General features: G+C 36.3%; 1 protein-coding gene across 2 annotated transcripts in view; it reads right to left on the bottom strand.

The window, feature by feature from the left end:
• The window catches only part of LOC113526806 (golgin subfamily B member 1), a 57,463-nt gene that overhangs the window by 25,369 nt on the left and 16,971 nt on the right, over positions 1 to 15,123 (bottom strand). The window contains exons 13-18 of one of the 2 annotated variants that reach the window (XM_053234750.1): positions 14,274 to 14,365; positions 13,889 to 14,048; positions 8,585 to 8,691; positions 7,508 to 7,631; positions 3,833 to 3,966; positions 1,587 to 1,696 (exon numbers count right to left, since the gene is read on the bottom strand). In XM_053234750.1, the coding sequence (XP_053090725.1) occupies positions 1,587 to 1,696; positions 3,833 to 3,966; positions 7,508 to 7,631; positions 8,585 to 8,691; positions 13,889 to 14,048; positions 14,274 to 14,365 (727 nt within the window). The remainder of the gene's footprint in view (positions 1 to 1,586; positions 1,697 to 3,832; positions 3,967 to 7,507; positions 7,632 to 8,584; positions 8,692 to 13,888; positions 14,049 to 14,273; positions 14,366 to 15,123) is intronic. The other variant, XM_053234751.1, reaches the window with a different exon arrangement.

Genomic DNA, 15,123 nt, shown 5'->3' with positions numbered 1-15,123 from the left:
TCCCAAGATTTTATATCAGTGGGATATTTGTTTATTTTTTTTTTCTATTACTATTTTTGTCATCTTTTTTATAGGTTTTGTTGAAAATGAACAATCTGAAGTATTTAAAATGCATTTATTTGGCAAGTAAAAAAATTCATTCAAAAAATGCTATATGTAGTGGGTCCAAACTAGATGTGTGTGATTGTACGTAATACGCAATCGTCCTATTGTGCCCTCTAACTATCGCTGATAGATGACAGAATTGCCTGTGGCTCTGAGAAAAAGAAAGAAGGGGGCGTGGCCAGATATATTTATCTTATGTCATGTACACGTTATGTCATTATAGTTTTAAAAACAAATTCACTAGAAATTGCATTTAGTTTTTTTTTTTTAGTTTAATTAATAACTCATTAACAAGGTCAGGAATGCTGAAAGTGAGAGAAAGTGGAGATACTGTTTGAATTCTCTTATAGTGAAGCAGCCCTGATAAACAACACATTGTTTAACTGTCTTAATTTAACCCCTGTTCATGTTTTGTAAACAAAAACATTTCCGGCTTTATTTGTTTGCTAAGATAAGATATATCAGAGAAAGATGCTTTGTTGCTCTGCTCCGACATCCAGCTATAAGGTTCGTACAGGATACAAAACATGCTAAAAGGAAACACACGTTACAAGATATAAGACCATTTATTTCTGTCTATCTTAAAGCTGCAGGCACAACATTTTGCGAAAGACATTTAAATCGTCCAATTTGATAGCCTGACTCAGTATAGTCGGAATCTATCAAAGATTCCCGTTAATATTGTCAGTTGTCCCAAGCGTAGTTCCAACTAAACAAGTAAGGAAAGCTTCCAGTAGAGATGTGTGTGTGAGACTTGGACACTTCCACAGTGACAGTTTGATCGATCCCGCCTGCTTCTGCAATCAATTCTGTTTGCACCCTCAGATGATATTATCTAACGAACTTAGCTGGTTCTATTTCCCAAAATATAATGAAATCATAAATCATTTAAACCTGCCCAAGATAAGGCAGAAATGAATGAGTAGTCCAATTTAGACCACATGCAGCAGACACACTGCATCCAGTACGCCTGCATGTTACAGCGTGGCCTGTGAGTTTGAAATCTGACCAGCCGCTCTCACCTTGATGAGACTATAAACCGCCTGCTCTGCTCATTTATTGTTGGGACACACAGGACCCCAGACCTGATGCGCACCTCTAGGTTCCAGTTCAACACTGTGCAAACTGCATGCCTGAATCATCACACTTACCTTATTATAGAAAACCATTTGGCTCTGCATTATAATTTGTATATAAAATAACTAAAAAAACGGCATTGAAAATATAGATACAAATTAAAAAAAAGGACTATGTTATTTTCCAGATCACTAACATATAATTGTGCCTTTAACGCCAGCCTGAATCTGATGCTGCTGAGGAAAAAAGTGATATCATGACTCACGAGTGTGTGATGACTGAGACGTGCAGTCTGCATGATGCTAAATGCTACAAGCTTTCCTTATTTGTTAGCAACTTGTAGCTCAAGAAACATCATTAGCATTATTAAAGAAATTTAAGGAAATAAATATTAAAAAAATTACCCTTTGAGTTGTTCATTCAAACTTGTGACAAGGAGCTGATGCTTTTCAGCATCTCTGCTTTGCTGACTGCGCAGGCTGCTAAGCTGAGCTTGCAGTTTCTCAGATTCATTCTGAAAGGCAAAAGGTAAACTATTGAAGGTCATGGGCAGAAAAACCTTTTCAGCTGGAAGTTAGTTTCAAAAGCACCAAAGCCCAAACGTAAACAGGACAGCAGTGAGTACAACAAACCCAACCAAGCCACAAGATTAAATGACACCATGTGTAATACGCATACACCTGCTCTCACATATACACACACACAAAACACACACACCTGAGAAACCCAAAACGGCCAACCTCCTTCATCTACATCGAAGGTCACCTGTGTTAAAAGGATGCATTACAAAGTTCTTGGAAAGAGCACATGCAAATTACTGGATGTCAAATATGAAAAAACGGACAAGAAGTGTCATTCAAAAAAAAACAACAAAAAAACAAAACAAAAAAAAAAAAAAAACAACACTGTCTGTAAGTCATAAGGTACACGAAATATCAACCTGACTGTAACTGCAAATATATACACACACTGCCAGTCCAATATTTTTGAACACCTGGAGTTTCTTATGGTGTATTACAGTTTAATGACCATTACTGTCAAAGGTATAATAAAGAATAGCAATTACACAATAAAATTTAAATCTGGAATTTAATAACTGGCTGCTCGCAGATCCTACTGAGTGCATCTGGAAGTTTTTTTTTTTTTTAAATTTCTATCATATTGCTCTGTGAGCAGCACTGTTTTCATTCAGTCCAACTATCACAAATATAAAATAACATTAAACCCTTTTTTTGTTATTTTCCTAATAAACAAAAGAAACAAACTGATTAATAACTAAAATTAGGGAATACAATTACTAAATGTGCAGTTTTCTTTTTTGCGCCGTGTATAAATAGCATATCACACAGACTGAACTTTGAACAATGGCAAAGAGAGAGCAACGGCAATATCTGACATGTTAAAACTGGGAAAGTATTCTACAGGGTGTCCCAAAAGTCTCTGTACATGGGGGGAAAGCTCACACTTTTTAGCAAAATGTCTTCCAAAATTTTTCATACTAAGTTTGTATTATTATTTGTTTTTCAGATATTCTTTAAAAATGTCTTTGACAAAAGAAGAACGTATTGAAAGCATTCTCATGGCTGGCTCGGGAAGCTGTCGCAAGGTTGCGATGGACTTTAACAGGAAACATGGCGAGCACATCACACACGACACTGCTGCCAAACTTATTAACAAATTCACAAAGACTGGAAGTGTTGCGGACCAACCGAGAAGTGGACGTCCATGAACATCCACTGACGAAGACACAACCGACATGGTACTGGTGTACACACTCCCCTATGTATGGAGACTTCTGCGACACCCTGTATATTAACTAACTAGCTAACTAACTAACTAACTAACTAAATAAATACATAAATAAAGCAAGCAAGCATGATGCAATGCATTATATGTAAAGTGAAGATGTCTTTCAAAGCAGTGATGTGCTTGGTAAGTAACAGTGATTAGAGCAGCTGATATTATTACATAATGGAAGTAGTTTATAAAATTCAGCAAAAGCAGTAAATTATATAAACTACTAGATCAATAGTTTAATAAAGCCTGTTAGGTTTTCTTTGCTTTTAATGGGAAGGAAACATGTACGTGTAGGCTACTAATTCAGTACTGTTTATAAAGAGATAAAGAGAAATAAACCATTTGAATCAAGTTTCTTTGGTAATGATCTAATGTTAATTTGCATTAGTCGCTGTAATTGGAACAGGTAATACTCATTATTCAACAGATTATCTCAAATACAGCCTCCGGTGGCCAGTTCTTACCAAATTACACAGTCATCATTAGAAATCCATAATACACCACTGCCAACTCTTGATCTAACATGTTTGTCCTTATGATAAAAAGCCAAGACCCTTTGTTAGAAAACGTTGTTAAGTGTAGACATCTAAAACGTCACACATCACATTCAAAGTGCACACACTCCATGTTAGAATCCTCTTTATTTATTTCAAGGTGTGCTTATATTTTACTTATTACATTCAGTAAATCAATCAATAAATATTCTGCTAGTATACAACATTCTGCCAGGTCTGTTCTTCTGCTAGAACTGATTAGTCAATAGCCCTTGTGAAATTCTTATTTAAAAAGTCTATTTTTTTAAACATTAGGTCATGTATGAACATTATATAACATTATATTAAATTTAGTGTACCTGTAGGGACTCAATGCGTGCCTGTAACTGCAGCCGATCTTCCAAGTCCTGACACCGCTCTTCCAGTCCAAGGATTTGCTCTTGCAGTTGATTTCTTTCAAGCTCCAATTCCTCCACAACAGACCTCAGACCCTCTAAAAGATCAGATATAGATTGGATTAAAAATTAATTAGTGGGGAAAAAAACAAATACGAAATGTTACTTTAAATTTCCATTCACATTTATGGAGAGAAACTTTAAAACATGCACACGGGGAAGCAAAAAAAAAAAAAAAAAAAAAAAGTACACAGTACAAAAGTACACTCTACGGCCAAAAGTTTGTGGACACTTCACCATCACATCCATATGTGCTTTCTGAACATCTCATTCCAGATGTAGTCCCCCTTTGCCGTTATAATAACCTCCACTCTTCCGGGAAGGCTTTCAACTAGATTTTTGAACAATGTCTGGGGAAACTGTAATGCTACAGCGTAATAAATTGACATAACATATTGCTAACATATTGATGTGATGGTCAAGTTTCCATAAGTAGTGCATATCAAAGTTTCAGAGTTTAGATATCCTCACAATATAACGAAAAACTTCTAAGAACACAGAAAACCCTTCTATACACCTTTCAGAACACACCATCTACAGGTGTGCAGTACAGCCACCATATTTTTTACTGTAATAATTAGTAAATTGCATTTTAGTTTCCAAATTTTGGAAGGTGACTAAGTAGTGAGTTTTGAACAGCCATGTACACTACACTGGAACAAAATTATGGAGGGCTGCAAATATACAGGGCTTAGAACCAGAGAGGTCTACAAACAGTTCTCCATAGCGTACAGACCTCTTGAGGACACATATAAGGGTTTATCAAATATCATTGTTAAATGTATAAAGTCCCCATTACTTCTTTCTAATAAAGTTAATGTTGGTCTTGTGGCCACAGTTAGTAACTGGTGATTGTCCACATGTACCTGACATTTTTGTCTTTTCATTATACAGTACAGCAGTTGGGGTAAATCTTGGGGAAATGCTAGCGAGGGTAGCGAGAGTGTGATAACTTCTGATTTTCATCTTGAGTGAAATCCAGATGGTGTGGCGATGTGTATTATTATCAGATGCTGCGATGTTGTGTATTATTTGAGTGGCTTAAGAGTAATCAGAATTTTCCCTGATTTAGTTTCCTTAATGTAGTCTTGGCCAATTCCCACGTCTCTCTTTTCATACGGTATATTCTACAGAAAGAGGGCACATTTGAGTCTGCTGTAAACAAACCAAAATAACAAAATTTCATGTTTCAAGGTCTTTTGTTTCAAAAAAGATTGTTCGGTAGAATAGAAACTAAAATAAAGTAACTGTATAAGCAATCAGCGTTTTTAGATTTGTTTTTTTTTTAGTTAGAATCATTTTATTTCAGAAAATACTTCAAAGGTGGACAGAAAACTATCCCACAATACTAAAAACAACGCTTTATCCCAGTTGCGAACGTAACCTGCGTAACGTTAGCGACACCCTTCACTGTTCATCAAAAGATGGATTCACTAACACTGAATTACACAGGAAATAACTCATAACCCCCTTGCTGCTATTATCTGGGAAGGATTTTGGATTATCAGTTAATCCAGGTTTAAGGAACCCCACTGTAAGTCAAACGGTAATTCTATCCACGACAGGAATTAATTTTATTATAATTTGGAATAATTTGACCCCATTGTAGAAAATTGCATGTGCTAGGGATCGTTTGACCTTGATCTAAACAGCTCCAAGTGAGTAATTTGCATTAATTTTTCTCAAAATTAGTTAAAAATATTCTGTTCACTGAAGTAACGATCACTTCAAATAACGTATACATTATTCAAGAAGAGAAATGAAATCTACACGTTCTTTGTGGTGAAATAACTGTTGAAGTGAGGAAAAAAACGACTACACACAAGAAATCATGAGATTTCCTGTGCGAACGTTACTGATAGACCGAACTCTTCTACGCGAGATTTACGAAAGGACAGATTTTTTTTTTTTTCTTTTTTAATTCTTTATTGACCAGGTTATGACTGGGCCAGGTCTGAAATCGAACTGCTGCTCATGCTGCATCACAGGGTGGCGTAACACACTCGGAGGAAAGCGCGATCCGCTCCCTCCGCATGCATGAGCTCACAGACTCCCACGATTGGCTGCTGTGATTGATAATGGACAGAGAGTACGCCATACCCTCTCTCCCAGAGAGCACGGCCAATTCTGCTCTCCTGGACTCCGGGCTACAGATGGCCGCGGCTTCTTCGGGATTGGAAGTTGTGCCACTCAGGAACTCTTAAGTATCTCTTCATTATGCCATGAATATATCACAGCATTTGAATACATTTATGCTACACAGAAAATGCTTAAACTTTCAACACATTCACTTCACTACAAAAAATACTAATGGGGGAAAAGTAAACACTTACCACAGATGAAGGCAATACACACCAACATTTTACACGGAAAAAAAAAAATCTGTTAAGGGCATTCAACATGGACTACAGCCTACAGAACCGAGACTAGGCAGTTCATCCAGCACGCACATGCTCCGAACAATCTACAAAAACAAAGCAAAACTACAAAAATATGTCAACCAAAAGAGACCATCACACTGGTTTGATTGATGGGTTAGAAAAAGATAAAAATATACAAATACGCATTTGAATAAGATCAAATGAGGTGTGAGAAATACTGCCAAATGAGAAAAAAATGCAAAAAAAAGGAGAGTAAGACAATATAAGACACATGTTCATAATAATAACTGTGCTTATAATTTTTTTTTGAAATTTGCTTACCTCTAATAATGCCTCACAAAGCTTCAATACTTAAAAAAAAAAATTCATTTACAACTTAATAGATATTAATATTCATCATATCACCCATTCAGAAGGCTGCCTTGGCAACATTTCAAGGCAGTGCTTGCTCTTTTAAGATAAAGTTTATCTTCTCATTCAGAAGATATCTTCTTCATAAAGGTTCTTATAAAGGTTCTGCGTAAGTCTGTTCATCAGATATGAGTTAAATACAAAGTGTGAGAAAATTCTTTCACTGTAAATTTCATTCATTTGCTCTCGTGGTTACAGTCACTGGCTTATGTACCACAAATTGAAAAGGCAGCATACTGTCAGCATAAAGTGAGAAATTTAGCCATATCAGTCAACTCCCTCTCTGCTAAATTTATATACTTTTTTTAAAATATATTTTTATCCAAGACATAAAACTTTTCATGCACGCAGTGAGATATATATAATACATAACATCAATTCTACAAGATGATGCCGAGGTTCATTCATAGTTAAATGCTGACCAATAAGAAAAGTTCAACATAATACAAAGGATAAACAGAAATAATAAGGCAGCAGATATCGTGCATGCCTATTACGCCTCACAGATAAATAACGAGTTCCTGATGTTTTATTTTTTAACAAATAAAGCACCACTTCAACACCTTTCTAGGGTTTAAACGGCATAGACATAAAAAGGTCATCACTTGATTTTATTGATAATTTCAGCGCTAAAATATAACCAAATTACCAAAAAAAAGGTTATAAGCAGTTATAATGCTTTATGAACATGAGCACTTGTATAGAGTCTTACCCAAATACAGTATCTGAGGATGTTAAACTATGAGGAGAGCGCATGCCAGGCTGAACCGTCTAGTGTGCTTCACACCTGTGTTTGAGGCAGTGAATTCGGGCCACCAACCTCCCATGTTCTCCCCTTCCATCGGAGGAATACTGCCAGAGGGATTGTGGGAATCGGGGAAAGATGATCTGTTGTCAAAATCAAAGTCCTCCTGAAACAGCAATGAACCAATCACTGTTTACAAACATGCCATAATTGATCATAACTAAGCTTATTTATTAGAAATACTAATTTATTACTACATCTGCGTATAAATATTAAAATATTCATGACCCTGAGTGTATGGACACTGAAGAGGGGAAAAAACCCCAGATTTTTTCTAAATATACAAATAAACAACCAAGTACTCTTACATACATAATGCACATAATAATAATAAATAATTCTATTTATTTATTTATTTATTTATGAGTAATAACTAATTAAATTGTCTCTTCCTCACCTAGAAGAAAATACACTAACAAAACAATTCTATCTGATAATCAAATAAATATTGATCACTACTAGATTAATTATATAATTATTTATTATTAATGCCTGCTTCACCTTCACAAAAGGAAGCTGTGGACATTTTCTTAGACTAGCAAATAAACATTAATATCAGCTAATAATCAATTGACTGATGGATTTATATAACCAATAATATTTCCATCATGTAGCAACAGAGACCCAACAGTTTATTCAGAGGAATGTGCACTTTTATTTTTAAATAAGTTACTATTCGAATACCTGTTGATGTTACTATAGTAATAACAGTAAAATTATATTTTATTAGTGACTTAAAGTGTTCATTCTCAACCCTAACGCATAGATAGTCTTGCTAATAATATGCCTATAAATAGTTCAGAAATAGAATGTATACATGATAAATATATCATATAATTAATAATAGGCTATTAGTAAATTAAGAGCATAATACCAGCTGCTAATTAAATGGCACTTCGGTTTTATTGGTGTGGAAAAAAAGAAAGACATTTACTTCATATTTTCTAAATCTTTTATTTATTAAGTGGAAGTGGAATTAATAAACAGCTGCTGACAACTATGCACCAATTTTCTTATCAAAAGTTGCCTCCAGCTGTGCTTGTTTCTCAGTTCTCGTACCTGCAGGTTGCGGGGGCCGGAGCTTCCCGTCTTCTTGCCCTTTTGCGGACGGAGCCCTCGAGCCTGAGCCAACTCCTCCTCCAACTCCCGCTGCCGATTGGCCAATGCTGGATCGGAGCAGCCAGGAAAGAACCAGTCATCCTCAATCAGTTTTGTGCCACAGGAAGTTATGAGGGGTTTAATAACATTTGCACCAAAGAACGAAAGAAAAAGCAACTGAAGAACGAAAGGAAGTGACTAGTGGCATGAAGAACTGTGTGACTGAGGGGGTGGGGTGGGGGGTTAAACAGCAAATGAGGAACTAGAAATAGGTAACATGCACGCACACATATACACACACATAAAAAAAAAAACCCCAGTATTCATGAAGATCTTGCAATCGCACAAAGCTATGCACCACCAGAAAGCAGTACAAGAGGACGTGTACAGTCCGAGCGCACGACCAAGAGCTGTTTACCAAACACTAATTAATATGACATTTCCTTCAGCTCTGCATAATTCGCATAATTTAAGAATGTATGATTCAACACTGGAACAGGTCAAAGGTTAAAACCCCATTTTTCATTCGCTGGGAAAAACAGCTGAGTTTTTAGCACAGTTATTATTATCAGGACTAGAACTGACACAATTTGGACCGAAAAAAAAAAAAAAAAAAAACAACGCTATTTTTGAAAACTTATTTGTTTCATTATTATTATTATTATTATTATTATTATTAGTGTTACTCTCTATACTTGTCTGCAGCCAATCAAATCAAGCCTAGTGGCAAACAACGGACTGATTAAGTAATCAATTAATATATAAAAAAAAATATCAAGTAATACAATTACAAATTTCATCAACTGAGTCAATAACTATGGGAGATTTTTTTTTTTTTTTTTGCTGGGGAATGTTAGTTTGTGTTTTGTCAGTCATGGATTATCTGCATCGTATGTTGCGGATAAATGTGCTCAGTGCATAGAACCTCGGAGAAATTAAGTGTGGAAAAGCTGGACATTTCTTCACTCAGAACACAAGCAGAAGGTTTAAGGTGACCTAAACACCAGATACTAGACATTCATGTATATATCATGTATATATTAATGAAGACAAATATGATGCTGATAACTGATATAAACAGCTCTTAGTATTGCGCTTGTATTTATGGACCCATCTGTACGATGCAGTGTGTCTTTGTATGTGAAGAGAAAACCATGCACATTTCTCCACAAATATCTTCATAAGAATAAATGATCAAGGCAGTAGCATGAAGTGCATTGTCCAAAAGCAACAAAAAAAAAAAAAAGAGTGCAAGGGAATGTGCTTCGATTGCATTGGAAAATTCCTCCCAAATTCTGCTTTGTGAAAGGGCAAAGCTATTGGGTTCTGGATAATAAGGCGAAATTTCTGAAAGCGTGCTTACATCAACATCTAATTGATATGCGTGTAACATTGTGAATAATCAGCACAAAACATATCCCCATCTGTTTTGTGGCAACAGTCAAGTCTGGCTAAGGAAGTAGATCGAAAGATTAATGAAAGGAAGTGATGAGGGGGGGAAAAAAAGGACAGGCTTAAGGAAGTCGTACCTTACTGAAGAGAAAAATCAAAAAAGAGGTAAGCATTCAGTTGACAGTTTATTAGGTACACCTACCTTGTTGCTACACTCGTTGGCTATTTTATCAGGTCACTTTGTAGGTTTACACTTACTGACTGTAACTCATCTTTTATGTTTTGCTATGTTACAATCTGCAGCCTGGCTTTACCCATAAGCATGCAGGCACTGACTCCAGAGCAGCACTCGCTACCAGTATCAGGGTCACTACTGTGCTGAGAAAGCTCTGTTGCCTAGATATCATCTAGACATTTGCACTGACGAACGAAGTAGATAGTGGCAACCAAATCGCACTTTTCTACAGTGCAGCTTGGCTTAGTAAATTAATTATGTTCTTGCAATTTTTCCTTTGTTTCCACTGCCAAGCAAGCCGTGCCATATCCATGCTTAATGTGCTCACTCTTCTTGTCCAAATACAATGCAAACCGAGAGAGAGAAATATCCGCCTTTCATTAATTTCCTCTGATTCTATGACTATTTGCTAAAGTTTTTTATTCATTCACGTTTATCTTGGACTCTCTATCATAAATATGATATAAATATGTCTCAGAAAATGGCTTATTTCCTATTCCTTGCGTCTCACCATGACAGGGCTGAGAACACACCATGGTCAGAAGTATTAATACTTCCTGACTCCGCCTTCTTCTGTCTGATCTCGCCTATCTTCCTCTCCCTTTCTTCCCCCTCCTTCCTCTGGCTTCTCTATTTATCCAGTCTGTTAGTGAAAAAGCTGATCCAAAGATCAAGTGCACAAATAGACATCGAGCTTCTGACCAATCCAGGCTCCTGTCTCCTGACTTATCATTGCTGAGTTTCTAACATGAGCAAGACATACGATTGGAGCTAGAAATAATGCAGAACAAACATCGCTCTGATCAAAACTTCTTGCTAGAATCTGTTTTCTAGCACACAGTATGCCACAGCAATCTTCAGTAGTAGTGTAATGATCATCTGCCAACTTTCTTTTTTCAAAAGTTATATTCTGGAAAACCCATGAAGCAATATCACAATTTTAATATTTCAGTTATTTACTCCTAGTTATTTACACAGTCTTTTTTTTTTCTTGTCGCTAATATTTATTAACCCTTAATCCGCATGAAATCCACGATCGGCAAGTCAGACCGACTCCCACATGCCTTCCTAGTCAACGTGTTAGCTCAGAAGACGCAATATAATACCGCTGTGCTCCATATTTAATGCACTACATGCACATTAGACTGCCATTTGAGAGTCAGTCATAAAAACTGCATGAGAGTGTGTTTTATTATATTTTATTATCATCTCACCAAGTCTGCTCACAAGCATTTCCTCTATTTATGCTTAAATTAAAGTAATGACACACTGACTTTCTTTGCGTTGATTGCCACCATGAAAACTTGCGTCTCATGCACAAAAGTTAGAGACAAATGGCAGTGCCACAAACATTTTAACGAAGCCTGATTTTAGATTCATATCAACAACCTGGGAATTTAATGCAAAATTTTACTACGTGCCCACCATCACTAGTTACCCGAGCACCTCCAGACAAGCCCCGCCTACTTTTATAGATAGCGGGGTATGGGATGGGTGATGAGAAAACGTCGCAGGAACTCAACCAGGACACACGTACATCAGAGACTGGATTGGTTATGTAACTCTGTAGTGCCGTCCAGTAGAAAATTGCCCATAGCACAGTCAGTACCTTCAAAGTGCATCTGTATCTGATAACATAGCCAGTGAGTGTAGTATAATTTTTATATATTTTTATATAATTTATATATTATTTGTCTTTCCAGTAAAACTGCCAACTGAGATTACTGTTGCATGAGGACTTTTGAATATGACTGAATAAACAGAATGAAAAATAAAGATTAGCAAACATGCAGTAGTGAACGTCGTAATGCCCAAAAGTCTGAGTGTACAACTAAGAACTATAATCACAAGCATGTATTCAGCTGATCCTTGATGGTCAAGAATGCATCGTTCAAAAACGGATCAGTGCATTTCAGCATTGTGTGAAATTCTCAAACAACACTGGAATCTATCACACTATTCGCTTCACTTCTTTCTCCTCAAATTCAGACTTTTGGAGCATCTCTTAAAACAGTATCAAGATTTCACAGAGCAATTTTCAGGGAAGAGGACAGTGAACTTCATTTGTGAGATTAGGGCTAGAATTGACCCTTTGCTCCCACTTGCAATACTCAAAGCAACAGAACACCATTGATTGCTTTGTTGTGTCGGGTCACTGCAAGCGTGAAAGAAGGGTAAAAAAATAATAATATAGCATTAAAACAGTGATGTTAGAATTAGTACATGGAACAGGTGGTTAAAAAAAACAAAAACGATGGAATGCGTGCATGTTAATAATGTGAATTCAACAACTCCAGGCCCCAGCACAAGCAATCTTAATCCATTCAAATGAAGAATAACATTCTATGATGATCTATCATGCCAAAAAAAAGGTGGCAAACCAATAATGTGAAAAGATATAATATGAAAATCTAGCTTAATCAAATCAGGAAACGGGATGCTACTACTACTAAGTGCAAAAATCTGCACTGACTCTGAGACTTAGCAAGTTTGCCACAATCAACTCAAATATTCGGTTCATCCTTTGATATTTAAATATTTAGAGTAGATATGAAATTATGTAAAATGTATATAAATATAAATGAGATTTGGGTATAACTTATATTAAAAAAAATATTAAATATGGCTTCACCATTATTAGACCTTTACCGCTAGATTGCTCCAGACAATGTTATAAATAGGCATGTGCTGATAATAGAGCATTTACGGGCACTGAGATAACAGCTGCCCCATTCGAAACGCAGCGTAAGGGTCCTTCTTACAGAAGACAATTCATTTGATCGTGATTATGTTGTTATATTGTATATCCGCACATGCCTATTCAGATATTATTAGAACACCAGCACCGAAAGCATACATTGCATGTAGAGTGTTAAACAGCAGGTGAGTGTCAAGCCGGGCCTGGTCAACAAGAGGTCATCAGATACAGAAAATTAAAAATAAAAAAAAATGTAGGAAATAAAGGAAGACGAAATAAAGGAAAACGATGATGCCAGACATCAGCCTCGGCTGTACTGCTCCTGTTTCCGCATTGACGAGTAAAAAAAAAGGATTACGGGAAACAGGAAGCAGTACGGCAGGAAGACAGATGCTGAGTGAGACCTGCATGCACAAAACTGACGGGAAACTGTTTCTCTTTGGCTGCACCAATCACAAAGAGGGAGGGAGAGAGGGATGGGGAGATGAAGGGCGCGAGGCGTGATGGGGCCGAGACACAGGGCCAATGCTCAGCTCATTGACGGTGGAGAGAAAATGAAAACATAAATAAGGGACCATGCTTTAACCCTTGCATGAAAGAAAAAAAAAAAAAAAAAAAAATGTTCACAATGTGCAAGGCCCCTTGCTCATTTAAATATTTAATGCTAATGCTTCGATTTTATTCTCCCTCATAGATAAAAATATCTGCCAAATAAAAAAGGTAATGTCATTCACTTAAAAATATAGGAAGGTTTAAGCAAATACTATGACGTATTGAAAACTGCCATAGTGGATTTGATGATTATTATATTAAGAAATGATCACATTGTAAAATAAAGAATAGAGCATAAAGCACCATCTCAGACAGCAGACAGCTATCTTATAATGTTATTATTATTATTATGATTATTATTATTATCATCCCCTCTCCCTCTCCTCACCCTCTCTTTCCTCCTCTATGTGGCTCATTCGGATTTCCAGCACGTTTTTCTCCTCTCGGATCTGATTTCGTGCCGCTTCAGCTTCAGCCACCATCGTCATCATATCCTGCCACTCCATCACCTGACTCTGAGCATCATCCATGCTTCCAGATTCACTCGCCTGCAGAGGAGGTAATCAGTTAGCAGTTTCCTTAGCTAATCCTTATTATTCAGCAATCCATCATCTAACAGTAAGACACATCCAGAGTGTGATATCTCTGTTCAAAACAGATTAACACTTAATACGATTAAACTATCCCACACTTGCTCCTCTATATCCGATTGTCCCGCCTGCTTACAGCCTACATGCAGTACAGTGTGAATAAAATAAAATAAAATATCTGACCTGGGAGGCAGCTCTCTTGGTGACCTGTTCCAGATCTGCCTGCATTTTTCTCTGCTGTTCCTCATAAACCACCAGCTTGGCCTCTAAAACATCTACAAAAGATTTATATTAACCATTTTACATGCATATACGCATATGCATATGAATATAAACTTATATTAAGTGTGTGTTTATTTCTGGCTAACATATTTGATCATACAAACACAAAAAATAAAAAAGCAACAGAAAAAATTAATGTAAATCATAAATATTACCATGTACTTAACTCGGTAAAGTGATTCTGCCTCTAGGACAATGACATTCGCAATGTTCGATCTCTGAATGTATTTTTAGTTGAACTTATTTGACAATAAATGTAAGCTTCAGATACATTAAAACAATACATACACAATTCTGTACTCATTATACTTATAAAATGTACACTAGGGGAACACAATGAATGAATTTTTTAAACAATATGGTAAATGCACTTATTAGCTCATATTGTTATATCGCATATGCTTAAGGAAAAGCGAGTGCAAGAGAGAGAAAGAGAGAGAGAGAGAGAGAGAGAGAGAGAAAGAGACAGCCCTGTGTTCTGAACTGGACGCATTGTGTTTACATCCCTCCTGTCACTCATAATCTTTGAAGAATAAGGTGCTAAACAGACTGCGTGACCGGTTCAGGAGGGGGAAAAAAAATCCTCATTGTACAGAACTCTAATTCTACTGTAAGCACCTTTAAATATATAAAATCAAATTCAAAAATTCTAATTCAAATTTAATTTGTCACATGCGTAACCACACACAGTACGACTTGCAGTGAAATGCTTTACACAACTGTTCCGACATAAAATAAGAAAATATAGAAA

This window comes from Pangasianodon hypophthalmus, chromosome 6 (assembly GCF_027358585.1).
Source record: "Pangasianodon hypophthalmus isolate fPanHyp1 chromosome 6, fPanHyp1.pri, whole genome shotgun sequence".
Lineage (NCBI taxonomy): Eukaryota > Metazoa > Chordata > Actinopteri > Siluriformes > Pangasiidae > Pangasianodon > Pangasianodon hypophthalmus.
The sequence above is the reverse complement of the archived record's forward strand: the minus strand, read 5'-3'. Positions and strand labels throughout refer to the sequence as shown.